The 16,819-nt window shown below is 40.8% G+C and overlaps 1 protein-coding gene across 1 annotated transcript in view; it reads left to right on the forward strand.

Annotated features, from left to right (window-relative positions):
- The window catches only part of MMRN1 (multimerin 1), a 53,752-nt gene that overhangs the window by 19,339 nt on the left and 17,594 nt on the right, over nt 1–16,819 (forward strand). Inside the window, exons 2-4 of the mRNA XM_067557173.1 lie at nt 297–416; nt 5,713–5,819; nt 12,924–13,019. Of these exons, the coding sequence (XP_067413274.1) occupies nt 297–416; nt 5,713–5,819; nt 12,924–13,019 (323 nt within the window). The remainder of the gene's footprint in view (nt 1–296; nt 417–5,712; nt 5,820–12,923; nt 13,020–16,819) is intronic.

The following is a 16,819-nucleotide window of genomic DNA, read 5'->3' on the forward strand; positions in this document are numbered from 1 at the left end:
CAGTCCCTGCCCCAAAATTTACAGTCTAAATAGAGGGGCAGAAAGGAATAATGTTCCCCTTTTTACTGATGGGAAGCTGACACTGAGAGAGTAAATGAACTGCCCAAGATCACATGGAAATCAGTGACAGAGCTTGGTGCTGAACCCAGATCTCCTATATCCCAGTCTCCTGCCTTAATCATAAGACCATCCTTCCTCTTGAAAGATCATGTTCCCATCATATTTGGGGAAATGTTATTTGGATATTACAGTTTTGATTTAAAATCAGTGACGCTTGTTCCTTCTTTCTTGTACAGGAACTGGTGTGCTTATGTTCACACTAGACTCTCCCCTACTGTTGTTGTGGACAACATGGAAACCTTGACATCAGGCAGAGCGAAGCCATGTACCTGGACCACTGGAGCCTGCAGTGTGAGGTGTGTAATGCTGTGCAGAAATAGCATTTGCATGCACTTTAATTATGAATGATTAGGTAACCTGCTGTTACTTGGAATGAAAAATAGTAATTTAATCCACCCTGTTTATATGTTGGGACAAGCAAATTGTATGATTCTTTGATCCTATCAATGTAAAATTCTGAAGCAAAACGTATTAGGTGAGTCAGTGAATGCTGTTCAGCTACTGTTCAGAGTTCAAATACTGGCCCTTTAGCAACCCCCGCAAAGAGAGGCTAACAGGCTTGTGTAGGATTTCCAAGAGGTCTTATGGAAGAAAGGAATCCCTGCCAGGGACTGACTGACTTGATGCAGAGCAACTGTCCAGATACTCTGATACTAGAAGCAGTGGTGGCACTTGCAGTCCCTCAGTGTGGTGCTCCCTCTGCCAATACAGACCCTTCTATAGATGACTACAAGAAGGGCTGCAAATTGTTGTGATGAAAGGCGTATGAGAGCAGAGCTCTAAAGCGGGTATGTGGTGAGAGCCTCCTTTCCTTTCAAGCTCCCACAGCCATGAGGCTTTCCCCACACAAATGGGGAGGGCAGCACGTGGTCTGAAGGCAGTAGTGATCTAAAGCACGGATATAAAATTCAGCTGTGATATAAAGCACAGTGTAATGTGTTCAGAAAACGGGCGTACATAGGTTTAGCAAAGCAGTACCACCTGAACTGAGTTGGTATTTGGTGGATGTACAAAACTTGTATAATTTACCCCTATTTGTATGCCATGGGGATCAAATTCAAATCTGCAGTAAGCAACTGTAACTCCTGCTGGAGGCAATGGAAATTTCACTGTCTTCTGTAAGGGAGGAATTTGATTATTTGTGTGGTATATGGCCATTTAAGAGCTATGATGATTCTGTTGTTATTGCACCTTTAGGGTCTTGAAAGAAAGAGTTCATAAAACATGGCGGTCAGAACTGTTGCAACTGGAGTTGGCTGAAGACTGAGTCCTCGGTGCAGTTTACAGATTAGGAGCCGCTCACGGTGCTAAGCATATGCATATGGTCTATTCCAACTGACATTGCTATAGTTGAATTGCCTCATTGGATTCTGCAAACATTAGTTTTCTGTAGTCTCCTAATAGAGCTTGAGGGGGAGGGGACAAAATTTTTGCAAAACAATTGGCGAAACATTTCATCCCTCATTTTGTTGAAACTTTTCAGAATTTGATATATATTTTTTAAACAGCTCTACCTTCCAACCCCTCTGTTTGGCCTGGACTTTTACATGCATTGTCCATTTGGTGGCAGGATTGTGAACAGAGGACAGGATTCAAGTTTAGGAGTAGATTGAACTTTGGCATTGCTGTCCTTCATCATGCGTTCAGATCTGTCTTTCCTTGTCTGTGATACCCTTCATCTGAGGCTAATTGCCTGTTCTGAAAAAATTCTATTTCCAGAGTCCAGCTGAATTTCACCTCCTCTGTTCTTTAATGGTTTCCCTATTACAACTGCACTGCTAGTTGGGGTGTGTCAAGGGAGAAGTCCCTTAAGTGTGCATGAGTTGTTCTAAACCCAGAAGGTAGGATTTTTTGGCTCTCAGTCTGTGGCTCTGACCTCTAGGCTACACTTCTCTCTTATACTGTATAACCATCATGTGCAGGAGTCTGCTTTGCTACAGCCTATGTGTAGCAAGGTAGAATACTCTCAGCATTTTGGGAATGCTTTAAGTGGCTCCAGGGAGGGCCATAACATGTGTAAGTAATGCACTGTGCATAAGATGAGTCTGGCAATAACATTGTCTCTTTTAGGGTTCTTTTTTTTTTCATTCAAAAATTTCAGGATGCGAAAATCATCTAACTTGGTAGGAAAATAAGCTTTTTAGACTGGTTCTGTAAGTAAGTCTATTGTAAGTAAGTCAATCTTACTCATCTAGTCAGAGCTCAGCCATTTGAAGAACACAGGGATTGCTTCTGGGAGCTGCAGAGATGATGTAAGACTCTATCCCTTGGGATAAGGTGTTGAGATAAACCGTAGAGTAAAATAAATATAGCATTTTGGAGTTCACTGGGAAGATGTTTTCTGACACAAACCTGGTGTTAAAAGGGGCAGAGGAGATTTCACACACACACACACACACACACACCAGCCATATGCTTCCAATCTAGACTGATTCTTGTATGAAATTAAGGGGAAAAAACAAGAAAGACTAAGTGTCCAAGAGCGATTGTGGCATGTTTGTGCTGTCTCTTTAATGGGCCACAACAACTCTAAGAACAAAATGGCTACTGGCTATGGACCCAGGCAAAGTTCTTAATTATAAAGGTGCAGAACACCCCAAATGGAGGCAGCACAATTACACAGCTAAATCTGCCTTCATTTAACTTTCAGACTGGTTCTTGGGTTCTCTTTTCCCATCCTCTCTCAGTTCTTCACCAAGAGCATGCATCTCTGTCCCACCCCACAAGGTTTTCCACCTTAAGTCAATTCCTTGAGGGATCAGAGCTCACATCCCTGTTCAAATCTTGTACAATCTCTGTTGGAAAATAAATTCTGAGATACTCCACAGAGGGGAAGACACTGAGAGCATGATACCTGGATGGAGCAGAACAGACTCTCAGCCACTCTGCTGCAGGCAACATCCTGCCCCATAGTTTGATGTTGCATGAGGAGAATGATGTTTTAGGATATACAGGAAGGAGGAAGGTCCAAGACTACTTAGAAAGATTGGACATACACAAGTCCATGGGGCCAGATGCAATGCACCCGAGGGTGCTGAGGGAGTTGCCTGATGTGATTTCAGAGGCATTAGCTATTATCTTTGAAAGCTCGTGGCAATTGGGGGAGGTCCCTGATGACTGGAAAAAAGCAAATGTAGTGCCCATCTTCAAGAAAGGGAGGAAAGAGGATCCAGGGAACTACAAACCGTTCAGCCCACCTCAATTCCTGGAAAAATCATGGAGTAGGTCCTCAAGGAATCCATTTTAAGGCACTTGGAAGAGAAGAAGGTGATCAGGAACAGTCAATATGGATTTGCCAAGGGAAAGTCATGCCTGACCAACCTGATTGCCTTCTATGAAGAGGTGACTGGCTCTGTGGATGTAGGGAAAGCGGTGGACGTGATGTACCTTGACTTTAGCAAAGCTTTTGATATGGTCTCTCACAGCATTCTTATCAGCAAGTTAAAGAAGTATGGGTTGGATGAATGGACTATAAAATGGACAGAGAACTGGCTAGACCATAGGGCTCAACGAGTAGTGATCAATGGATCCATGTCTAGCTGGCAGCCGGTCACAAATGGAGTGCCCCAGGGCTCGGTCCTGGGGCCGGTTTTGTTCAACATCTTCATTAATGATATGGAGGATGGTAGATTGCACCCTCAGCAAGTTTGCAGATGACACTAAGCTGGGGGGAGTGGTAGATACCCTGAAAGGTAGGGATAGGATACAGAAGGACCTAAACAAACTGGAGGATTGGGCCAAAAGAAATCTGATGAGGTTCAACAAGGACAAGTGCAGAGTCCTGCACTTAGGAAGGAAAATCCCATGCACAGCTACAGACTGGGGACCAACAAGCTAGGCAGCAGTTCTGCAGAAAAGGACCTAGGAGTAACAGTGGATAAGAAGCTGATATGAGTCAGCAGTGTGCCCTGGTTGCCAAGAAGGCTAATAGCATATTGGGCTGCATTAGTAGGAGCATTGCCAGCAGATCACGGGAAGTGATTATTCCCCTCTATTCGGCATTGGTGAGGCCACATTTGGAGTATTGTGTCCAGTTTTGGGCCCCCCACTACAAAAAGAATGTAGAGAAGTTGGAGAGAGTCCAGCGGAGGGCAACAAAAATAATTAGGGGGCTGGAGCACAAGATTTATCAGGAGAGGCTGAGGGAACTAGGCTTGTTTAGTCTACGGAAGAGAAGAATGAGGGGGGGATTTGATAGCAGCCTTTAACTACCTGAAAAGGGGTTCCAGGGAGGATGGAGCTAGGCTGTTCTCAGTGGTGGCAGATGACAGAACAAGGAGCAATGGTCTCAATTTGCAGTGGGGGAGGTCTAGGTTGGACATTAAGAAAAAGGTTTTCACTGGGTGTGTGGTGAAGCACTGGAATGGGTTACCTAGGGAGGTGGTGGAATCTACATCTGTAGAGGTTTTTAAGCTGCGGCTTGACAAAACCCTCGCTGGAATTATTTAGCTGAGGTTAGTCCTGGTTAGTTCTGCTTTGAGCAGGGAGTTGGACTAGATGACCTCCTGAGGTCCCTTCCAATTCTATGATTCTATGATCTAGAAGCCAAGTTGCAAGAGGGTCAGTGAAGCATGAGAGGTAGGCACATGTGTGATTAAGGAAACCTAAAGAGGATCCTGGAAATATGAGTGGAGGGAGTGGATGGCCTTGAATATTTGGAACCAGAATCAATGTTCCAAACACCACATATTTACGTTGTTGATTATTCATAGTCATGCCCATCTTTTAGGACTATGCATAATTTTAGCAACTTAAAGATGAGTCCTTACTCAATTTGCACTCTGCCCTCATACATAAAAGCAGCTGGCTTTTGTATGCAGGAAGAGGGACAATACAAACACCGGCTCTTTACTGTGGTGCAATGGCATCAGTATGGTGACTTTCTTTTTTCAATGTATAGCAATGTTCTCATGAAACTTTTTCTGAAAAGAAAAGAAGGCTTAATCTTTTAGTGGTGATTTCCTCTGTGTGCGGGGTGGGGGGATAACACTGGACCAAAATCTAAAGTTCTTATTCAATTTATACTCTATCTTTACTCATAGGAGTTTTGCCAGAAGAAGGACTGAATAAAGACTTGAGGTGAAATTTCGATCCAGTTGAAGTCAATAGCAAAACTCCCACTGACTTCAATGGGGCCAGGATTTCACCCTAAAAATTTGTCTTGCTATATACAGCAGAGCATACACTATGGCCAAGACCTTCCAAAGTAACTAGGCATTTTGTACTCCTGAACTTTTAGGTGGCCAATCTAAGATACCATAAAGGGGCCTGATCATTTTTTAAGAAAGCACTGAGTTACCCATCCTCTGAAAATCTGGCCCCTTTAAGATGTCTCAAGTTGGGCACCCAGAATCCACAGTTAGTACTGAAAATATAAAAAGGGTTTTTTGGTTTTTGTTGTCTGTTTTTTTTAATTTGTTTCATTCCACAGTAATTGTAAAACAAAAATTCATAGATGATCTTGTGCAATGTAATGTGCTGATTACAGATTTCTTCCAATCATCTCAATCATCTAAGACAATCCAATCATCATACTCAATCATCTAAGACAGACTTATAACATTTGATTTCCAACATCTTCTTGATCTCCAGATCCCAGATGATGACCCGTCAAGCCTACAGAATCAAACATAAAATTGTGACATCACTGGAGTGGAAGTGCTGCCCTGGGTACAGTGGAGAACAGTGTCAACCCAAAGGTGTGTAAGAGTTGTGTTGGTAGGAATCCAATTCAGTTAAAAGAAAGAAAAGGCAATCTGATTCAAGAGCAAGAGTCCCAGATGAAAATCAGTCCAGTTCAAATCTTTTCCTAACAGAATGAAATCCATCTAAATCAGAAAAGTGCAGGTTGGGCTAAAAATATTGGGAACATTTATTTATTGTACCTGTCCCTACTTTCATTTTTACTGTCCATGCCACATTACTCAGAGAGAGAAAGAGAGAGAGAAATTACCTCCCACCCACCCTTCCCTAAATAAATCAAACTCATGAACTCTTGATTCTCGTTCTGTTCTTCAACAACCTGGAATTTGTATTAAATGCTTCACTACTTTTGTCTGGCATTTTGGTGGCGGGGGCAGAGAGGACATACAGTATTGCAGTCTCGGGGATATTAAATCAAGGTCCTCCACTGAATACCTACTGTAAAATTAATCGACCTAAAGTAGGCTGATCCCTTTGCCTTTTCAGATTCAGCCACTTGGAATATGTTTCAGTCAGTAGATAAGATAAGGTGCCCAATCTTTTTAGTACTGAAGTCAATAGAAAAATTGTTACTGATTTCAGTGGTAGCAGGATTGGGCCTGCTGACTGACTTTTACAAAAAAAACGCACAGGATATTATACATGTCCTGTGTATAACTGTGCCTTTTTAATACAAAGAATGTAGCGTTTTACCATTGCCCCGATGATCAAACATATGGCAATGTGCTGTCATTTAACATCTGTATAACTGCTACTACTTTGCTCCTAGCCTTAAACAAGCTGCCCTTGAAAAATATGATATGGCATCAGCATACATATTTTAAATGAATGACTATTACAAGAAAGGCTATTAGACGTGGTAGGGAATTCAATCAACAGTGGTAGAGTAGAAACTGTGATTAAAAATTAATGTAGAGGAATGTAGAGAAGCCACAACCATTCACATCGAGGAGAGGGAAATCTTAATATTGAAGAGCTAGTATCCCATTAGTCATGGACTTCTCTTTTAAAGTACTGAAAGCAAGTCGGCATTGGGTCAAGCTCTAATGTGGCACAATCACCAAGATTTACATCCAAAACTCTTGGTTGTTTTCAGTGTCTACATTTTAAAAAAAATACAAAACATTAACAAAAACAGATAAAAATCTAAGTAACTGGTCCAGCATCAAGGAAACATGGAAAAGTGAAGAGGGAAAAGGGATATATACCCCTCCTCCCCCAATTCATTGTACTTTAGTGTACAAAAAAATGGAAAGGGGAGTTGTCTTGGGTTACAGCTAGTAACCGAGAGTCAGAACGCCTGGGTTCTACTGCCAAATCTTCTTCTAAATTGCTGTGTGATTTGGGAAAGTCACTTTATGCTCCACATCTCAGTTGACACATCTAGAAAAATAGGATTATGCATCTCACAGGGGCATAGGGAAGTTTAATTAATAAATGCTTGTAAAGCACCCCAAAGGCCTTGGATGAAAAGTGTTATAGAAGTGCAAAGTATTCTTCTTCTCTGTCTCCAGAATCCTGTCCCCACTGAGAGTGGACCACCTGCACCACCACTCCAAAGCCACTGACACCCACCTCCCATGTGGGGGTTTCAGTGAGTGAATTGGCAGAGTTGTGAGCCAACGGCCATGTCCCCAGGCCTCCCTTTCACACAGCTGCAGAGAAAGTGACTGTGTACACACTGCTCTATCCCACACAGAGCTGAGTCTTCTATGTGGCTTCTCCAGACCTTGCCCACCCTACACAGTAGAACTGTGGCTATCTGATGCATTTATGGGAGTCACGCAGCTATGAGTGCATCATGGGTGATGTAGTCCATTCAGGGAGCTTGACCCATATGTAAGAATGAGGTCATCAGGTTTCCAAATTATAACTCCAATGAAGCAATATAGCGTCATACAAAAACATAGTTTAATGCTGAATTGACTTGAAATGAAACATTTCAGGTAAGTTCAAAACAAAATGTTTTGATATGGGAATATTGAAATGTTGTTTTGATCAAGAACGCAAAAACAGAATGTTTCACCACTTCCAAATCAACATGTTTTGTAACATTTTGTTCTGCAAAAAAAATTTGTCACCTTTTCATCCCTATATGGGATGAAAACAAATGTTGAAATATTGAAGTTTCTCATGGGATAGAAGTTCTGGGTTTTTGTTCAGCTCTGCTTATATACAGTGCATTGTGCATCAGGAATCATTTCTGAAAAGGGAAAACTGCACCCTCATGAATGTAAGTCAGGTTGCATCCAAATGCAGTATTGCAATGAAGGGCAGTAAGTTGATTTTAAGTGCATGGATTCAATCACCCCCAACTATTCCATTGACTCTGGCTGTGGACTAGAGCACACAATATTCTCAGAATTGCTGAGAGTATGGTAACTATTGCTAACTTTAAAAATATCTGCAATAATGCCCTTTTTCCAGCAGATGGCTCTAAAACGTTCTGAACAGGAGTAAGTGAGCCAGAGCATAGAGTGAAAGACACAAAGGGCAGCAATTCAAATTTAAGCACAGAACTGTCAGAAGGATTATAATAGGGATGGGAAGGATTCTTGTAATGAAACTCAGAAATTCCCTATAGTGATTCTCCTTTAGCTGCTCCTGCTGCATCAAAAATACATTCAGAGAGAAAGATCTAATTTCCATATTTTAATACTTCCTGAAAATCATTCCATGCATATATGTATTTAAAAATACATGTGACAATATATTACATATCTAGCCCAGGATTTTCAAAGTAGGCGTCTGATGTTGGGCTTCTGAATAAGTGACTTAATTTTTCAAAATTAAGCCCAAGAGCTGCTGCAGGTTGCTCAGCATTTTGGAATAACAGGCAGTTCTTTTACTTATTCTGTCAAAAAGTAGATTTCAGAGCCTAACTTCAGGCTTGTATTTTTGTAAATCCTGGCCTACATTTAACATCATGGGTGACACTTGTAAAAGGCAGCCTCATATTCCATATGTGCAATTTCTTCATTTAAGCCTGTACAAATTTCTGCGCACAACATTAAAGGCCAGGCTGGCTGAGAAATCTAGCCTTAGACCTGTGGCCAATTCTCCCAGTTACATGGGAAGCAAAAGGTGTGGTGTAGAATGCAAGTGTTTGCCATTTGATGACTGTTTACTGGCCTATGGGAAACAAATGTAGTGCTTTCAGTCCAATGCCCACATTACAACTGGCACTATTCTCACCCTTGTTAGGACGTCCTTATGTCCAATGAATAGACAAGCATAGAGATTCAACTACCATCTTATCCCTCCAGATAGTTCCTTCAAAACTGACACATATCAGTGGGATGAGAGAAGTCACCGTGCTGCTGACTGTTCGGGGCCTGTTTTGTGGATGAAGGACCTGAATTTCTAATGTTATCCATCAAGTATCTTTTCCATATGGGCAGGTTATTCCATAATTGGTCATTCTGGGTTTTCTTGTACTTTCCTCAGAAGCAGTTTGTTCTGGCTACAGTACAAGACAAGATACTGGACTAGAGAGGCCACTAGTCTGATGCAGTGTGACAATTCCTATGTTCCTGTTCTCAAAGGCATTAAATTAACTAGAAAATTTAAAACACTAGTGAAATAAACTTGAATGGACAAATGTAAATCCCTGAAACTATAAAAGTGGATAGAAAGGGCTGTAAGGATCAGGAATGTGCAACCTGTCTGAAGCACTGAACAAGCTACTTGATTTAATGGGGAAGAGGAAAGATAAGATTGATTGTCTGAAAAATGTGGTGTCTTTCGAAGTAATAGTGGTGGTGAATACATTTGGGAAGACAGAAAGATTAGTAAATGAAAGAATAGAAGGATGCTGATCAGCTGGTCCTTTATCTCCGGAAAGTAACTGACTCCACGGTCATAGATTATATCATCACATCACCACCTGATAAATCCTATGTAATGAATTGGGATGAATGCAAGTGTTTAACTGCTGTCAACAACCATGGTCAGAAGATGAAAACAGAAACTATTGAAATTGTAAACAGACCTTTCAGTTTCTTACCTGGCGTAACTGCAGATCCAGTCGGTGCAGGGGAACGGTCTGGTGATAATTTGATGTCATGAGCACTTGTGCAATAGCTAATTGTTCCTTCCCATATTCATTTACCACATAGTACATCTCCCTATGTCTTCTTTAAATGGAATCGATTGATTATGATAAATATTGCTGGCTGACGGAATTTAGGGAAGTGTGTGTGTGTGTGTATACACTTCATTCCATTCAGTTACCTTGGAGACTCAGTTTATGACTAAACTAGATTTTAGTTCTTGACTTGAGAATAGTCTCTCTAAACCTAGCCTTTTCTCCTTCTCCTGTATTTGGGATCAGAAATCCTGACAACCAAATTAACATCCTCACTCCCATCTATAAACTTCCAACTAGAGCCAAGTTCTTTGTGAAACATTTTGCAAACTTAGTAGACATATAGTGTCTGTTTCAGCCACCCTTACTCAGTGTAAGTAGTACCTTACACTGCAAACAGTCTTATTGATTTCAATAGTAAGACAGACATAAAAGAGGCAGCATTGTCTAATGGTTAGCGCAGGGAAGTAAGAAATCTTGGTTCTATTCCTGACTCTGCCAGTAGTTCCCTGTTTGGCATAGGCAAGATAATTACCATTTCTGTGACTTTGTTTCCTCTCCTGTAAAATGGGAATAATACAATTTGCCTACTTTTGTAAAATGCTTTGAGACCCTCATGTGAAAAGTGCCACACATTTGTAAGTGGATGGCGTTCCCACCCAGCTGCCGATACAGACAGTGGATGTTTTTCAAACTTACCACCTTTCTTGGATTTGCCTTTATTGTTAATTTACATACCAATCAATATCACCCTCGGACTAAGCCTGCTCTTCTGCTTGGCTATTTGGAGTTGTTCCTTGCAGAATCTCACTGTCCCTGCCACGAGTTCTCTTTACATTACAGTCACACTCAAACCCCTTAATATTCAAAGGTTGGAATTTATAGGACCCATCTGGTCTGGTTGCCAGAGAGAGTCACCAGGCTAGCTCTGCATCTGCATGAAGGTTCCATACACGACACCTTGCCAGGAAGTGCAAAGTATGTATTAATTATTATAGGAGTAATGAGCAAACTTCAAAAAGTTCATACAATTCCCTCAAAGTTTGGATTCATGAATTTATCTGAACCTTTTTCAGATCGCACCTTGCCTCTTTTCCATCTTGCCTTTGCCTTTCTTCTCTCACTCCAAACGGATCCTTCTCCCTTCCCCTGTCCTCACCTTCCCTTTAGCCTGACTCTCAATTCCTCCTCCCTGACTCTGAGATTTTGAATGCTATTCTAGGGTGTAGAGATTTTTAGTCTAAATATTCCTCTGAATTCTGGCCAGATATTACCCTCATATGACAATCGCCACATCTTGTCTTGAGTCAGATAACCCCTGAATGAATTGGGCTAGATTTATCCCTTTTCAGTTTGGGTTCACCCTCCAGGAGATTAGATAGTGTTTGCCTTAGCACCCTGAATCAAGGTTTCCAGAGGGAGAGATGAGCTTTAAATTACAGTTGTGGTCATTAAGTATCATACCAGGAAAGGTTGCCCAGGGCATGTGCTGAATCAGCACATTCCATGACCATTCCACTCCACCCCAATAGGGCTTCCCACTTTGGATTTGCACTGACTGGTGACAGGACCCCGCAGGTATCTTGCTCTGCTGTGACCCCTCATTAGGTAGACTTCCTGCTACCAGAGGTCCCCGCTTCTCAGGTTTCTATTACCCACCCCATGCCCCTAGGGAAGTCTCATAATCCCTGAGATCTGAAGAAAGCAGCCAGCCCAACAGATATACTGATACAAAGAGAAGAAAAAGTGGGGGAGGGAACTACTTAGCTGAAAGGTTTTTAATCTTCAGAAAGTCTCTGTTTTAGTTTCCGTTCACTTGAAGATTTGAGCTGAGATCCCAACCCCACACATTTGAAAACCTTACCATAAATACTGCTTGTTTTAAGTAAACTAATATAATAGGAACTGGGTTTTCAATAAATGATCACACAACCATTTCTCTTCTTTTAGCAAATCTCCTCTTTAAATAGATAGGGAGTTGTTAATTTTATTAAACGTTGTGGTTGGTTTGTAGAAAAATGCCCTGTAATACTTTAATATCTCCAGTCCCTTCACTCAGAAAAGCTCTATCCATTTAGAGAGGAGCCGCAGTACATAAAAGCCCTAATCTCAAGTCTCCCTTTCCTCCTCCTCCTGCAGGAAAGTTCAGATGCAGACATGAACCTCTACTTTGCAGCTCAGGCACATCTCTTATTTCTGTTGTAGCTTAACTCTTAGCAAAAGTTGATCCAATTAGCTGTGTTGTTCACGTATTAGTTATAATAAAACCTATCTCTTTATGGCACTTTTTATCTGCTGCTTGAAGTGGTAATGAGAAAGTACTGATAGTTCCCCCAGATATGACTGGGGGGTCTAGGCACAGAGAAATCACATAAAGACCATAGAGTGAGTCAGTGGCAGATCTGAGTACAGAATTCCTATCATTAGACTATACTGCTACCAGTATTCAACTAAGGCAGCTTTCATTACTTTTCTGTACTTAGTTTGATGCTCACAAAATGTATAGTTTACTCAGTTCTGTTCCTTTAATAAGGTCAATTTTCAACAAGCAAAACTCCATTCTCTATTCTTTGTTAGACACCAGCTGACAATTTTTTAATTAGTCATCAGGCAAAGACATAAGGTATTTTTATATTTATATATGTTAGGTTTTTTTGTATCTGTCTTAAAGCCTTCACTCCAAATTTAATACAGATTTCTGATTGTTCCTAATTACAGGGGAGGTTTAGCCGTGTTGTATAAGCAGCAGCTTCCACAAATCACAATCAGTTGCAATTTTAATGGGCATTTATAATCTTCTCTGGTCAGAATTAAAGCCCAGTCAGTGTCTTCACCAATGGTCCAACTTGTGTTACAGATAGGCTAAGCAGCTAACGCAGGAATCACCACAGACAGTTAGGTTTTGGCAGAGACAGAATAGAGAAATGAAGAGCAATAGCAATATCGCTGAGCACTGGATAAAGTAGTCATGCTGAATGTTTTGCTTGCCTCCTTCCTTTTTTCTCTCTTTTAGACCAACATCAATTGCTTATACATAGCAACCAGGCTGAGAGCAACACAGCTATCAATGGGGAGACACCAGGAAACCAGCAGGACTCCAATGATCCAGGTCAGTGGCTGTAGTTGCTGTCATCTTTAACACAATCATTGTCAACACTATTTAAGCCACTACAAAGGAAATCTCCAGCAGCCAAAAGCACTGGACTCTCTTGCCATCCTGTTCCACTGGTGGTGCTACTCTGAGATTGGTGAGGGGAAAGAACTGAATCTGAAGGACATCACTGATGTAAGGATCAGAGTATTTAAGGGTATGCAACTAAAAGAGTCTATCTCCAAAATAAAACCAAAACCCACTGTGTTACTAGCCATTAAAAATATACATATCTAGGCCAGATCCACAGGCAGTACAGGGTGGCATTGCACCACAGGAGAAAGGGGAGCTATGCGGACTTACACCAACTGAGAATCTAGTCCTCTCTGTTGAATATTTTCTTGTCAGACTGATGTGTTTATTCTAAATCAGTTCAAGACATTTCCGTCAGAGCACTCAACCTTTGACCAGAGGAGTTTGGTGTAACTTGAACGTAATATTTCCAAATGGAATCATAAGCAAGCAATACAACATTGCTTCACAGCTCTGTTCTGCATACAATCTGATGTGACCACTGCTTATTGTGCTTAATTGCACTTGTCTTTCTGTTATTCTGTTCTTCCCTTGTCTTAGTTGCAACCATCTGTTGTCTGTCATCTTATAATTAGATTGTGAGATCTTTGGGGCAGAGATTGGCTTTTTTGTTATGCATAAGTAGGCAGAGCCTAGCCAAATCAGATCCCAACTAGTAACAACAGTATTTTATACAAACAGTAAGCTAACCTAACTATTGATAAAGGTAGATACTGTAAGAAAGGACCCCTCATATATTGTATTCTCTTGCAGCTTTGGCCATGCTCATTTCCCTTTTGTATTCATTTTCCACTACTATTTATGTTGTTTCAGTTTTATTAGAACAAATGTTCCAGAAAATGAATTCCATAGTAGCCAAATATTCAAGGAAACCAACTTTTATTCATGCCAGTGGGTGAATCAGGAACACATACAATAAAATTTATTGTCAGACCAATTTAATTAGCCAACACAGTTTATATATCAAATACTCACAGCAAACTACTACTGATTAGTGCACTATATTTTTTAAAAATCACAACATAAATATGCTGAATGCTTTTGAATGATGAATATGTTTGAAGAAATTATTTGCTTGTGATATATTTATTCCCAAGCAGAAAGCAAGCCTCTATTTGCCAGATAAATTTTGCAGCAAACTATTTACTCCTCTCTAAATGGTGCTGTTAGCCACACAGTGGCAAGTCAGTGTGAGCCCCTGTGAACTGGTGTAGCTTACCTGGTGAGGTGCCAGAAAAGGAATTTGTGGGGTATAAAAGAAAGTGTAAGATAAAGCTAAATTACACCTTTTGTACATGCTCCTGTTAATTGTTTTTTCCTTTGGTCCCATTGGTGTTTGACTTACTCATGACTGCATCAGCTCTTTGTGTAACAAGTACCTTGTTACTTACCTCTCCATTTACGTCACCTCTGCATTTGGCCTTGTATCCAAAATACTTTGCCTGGTCAAATAATAGTAACAGATAAAATTCAGATTGCTGTATGCTGCTCCCCCATTGGGAGATCCTTGCACATAGGGGGAACAAAATGTCAGAACTGAGAGCTGCTGTACTGCTGTGAGAGAAGAATGTCCTCTTCCCCCTCCCCCCGCCCTTTAAATAACAACAGTAAGAGAGAAATTAAAAGGAAGAGGCAAGAGAGAAAGAGACTGGGTGCAGCACAGGCATACAAGGGTGTTGCAAATGGGAGCTACAGAGGAAAAGGCTCTCATATCAGCAAGGGTGAGACTATGTGAAAGGACAAAGAAGAGCTCAGTAGAAGACAATAGCAGGAGCAGGAAGGTGAGCAAAAAGAGAGATGCAAGTGACTCTAGATAATGTATCAATAAAAATAAACAGGCAAATGAATGAACACCACCTCTTCTCGTTTTTATTTCACTCCTAAATTCATATAGTGCAAATCTATCCTGAAAAGTGACTCTATAAAGATTGTATTTGAGGATTTCATGTGTATTTTCACTCAATGATTTTTATGTCAAATTTGCTCAGTTTACCAGTAAGAAGACGTCTTTTCTGGCTGCCATCCCTGCAAACAAAGCCTGGGACAAAACGCTCAAATCTTCATGTCTTAGGATTGTGCATGCCAAATTCTGTTCTCAGTTACACCTGTGCCATCCCATTGCCTGCAAACTCTTGCCTCGTTATATTTGTGTAATTCTACTGTCTGCAATGGGAGGCGAAGGGGCGGGGGGCGGGTCCACACACAGCTGAGGAAAGAATCTGCAGATGTTTTGTCAATTATACATGAGCCAAAATTGAATTCAACTTGCTTTCCCATTTCTGAAGTGAGTGAAAACAGGAGTGAAAATTAGTCAAAATCCCTTATTAATGTCACTAAGGCCAGCAGCTGACTAAAGATACCTCTCTACTGCAACCAGGGGGTGTAACTGCAGCACTCATAGACATACCTGAGCTATCTTATTCTAGTTAATTCAGGTATTAATAACAGTGAAACTGCAGCAGCATGGCCTTCAGAGCAGGCTAGTCATCTGAGTAAACCCAGGGTCTGTGCAGGCTTGTACACCCTGTGCTAAAACCCATGCTGCTGCGTCTCACTGCTACCCGTACTCAAACTACCTCAAGTATGTCTGCCTACTGTGGTCACGTCCCCTGAGAAGCATACCCTGAGATTACACACAGGGAGAACTGTTAAGTAAGAAAGTGCCAGTGTTAAATAGCCACTTTTCAACGTAGACACACACTTTAAACAAGATAGTGTAAAATTCCAAGTCTGCTGATTAGAATCTTGAAGAATCTTTGTCCCGTAACAGTACTGTACCATGGAAAGAAAATTCCTCTTTGCATGCTACTTCCTTGGTGCAGCTTTTATACCTCTACACTTCCACAATATTTGTGATTATTGCCCTTTGCTGCCATGGAAAAAGATACTGAACCCATAATAAAAAGTGCCACAAGATCAATACTAATGCTATAGATCTCCACTAATAAATATTTGTACAGATTACTAATGGATCCATTCCAAGGTAGTTTATTAAGTCAAAACATAATTTGGTCCATACAGGGTAGTCCATTCTTATCTGTCTTTATCTATCTATATTTAACATAATCATTTAGGTGGGATTTTCAAAGGCGTTAGGCACCCAACTCCCTCATATCTGAGTGCTTAATTCTCTCAGGTCCTTTAGAAAACCACAACCTTTAGCCCCACTCCTGAAAGCTGTTCAATGCTGGCATATGCGTGAACCCATCATGGAGCCCCAATAATGCAGGATCAGGCCTTGCTTCTCTACTGGCTCCTTTAAAAGCTTGGAACCAGTCATCCACCAATCTCAGTAGAGTACAACCAACAGGATGGGCAATCTGGATTGATATTTTAATAACTGAACTTCCCAAACTGGATAATTTGTTATTTTTGAATGATAGTGTCAGAACAATAATGGTTTTATAATTTATTATTATTTTTTATTTTTCTATTTCTCTGGTGCTCATTCTTTAGGATCTGGCCACCCTGCCCAGAGAGTCCTTCTTTTGACCCCCATCACTCATAAATGGATGAATTTTCTTTAGCCTAAAACTTCAAAACTGCATGTGGTCATTGATTTGTAAATGATAAGTGAAAATAAATATATTTGTGATATTAAGGGACAGAGAATTAATGAGCGTGGTAACTGAATCCTTCACAGGGTGCAAGGTGGGAGAAGATTGGGATTATGCTGATTAAAATAGGTTAACCATTCAAACTACTCTTCTAGAATTATAAATACT

This window comes from Emydura macquarii, unplaced genomic scaffold (genome assembly GCF_026122565.2).
Source record: "Emydura macquarii macquarii isolate MOO-44397 ecotype Brisbane River unplaced genomic scaffold, CSIRO-AGI_Emac_v2 contig_1790, whole genome shotgun sequence".
Lineage (NCBI taxonomy): Eukaryota > Metazoa > Chordata > Testudines > Chelidae > Emydura > Emydura macquarii.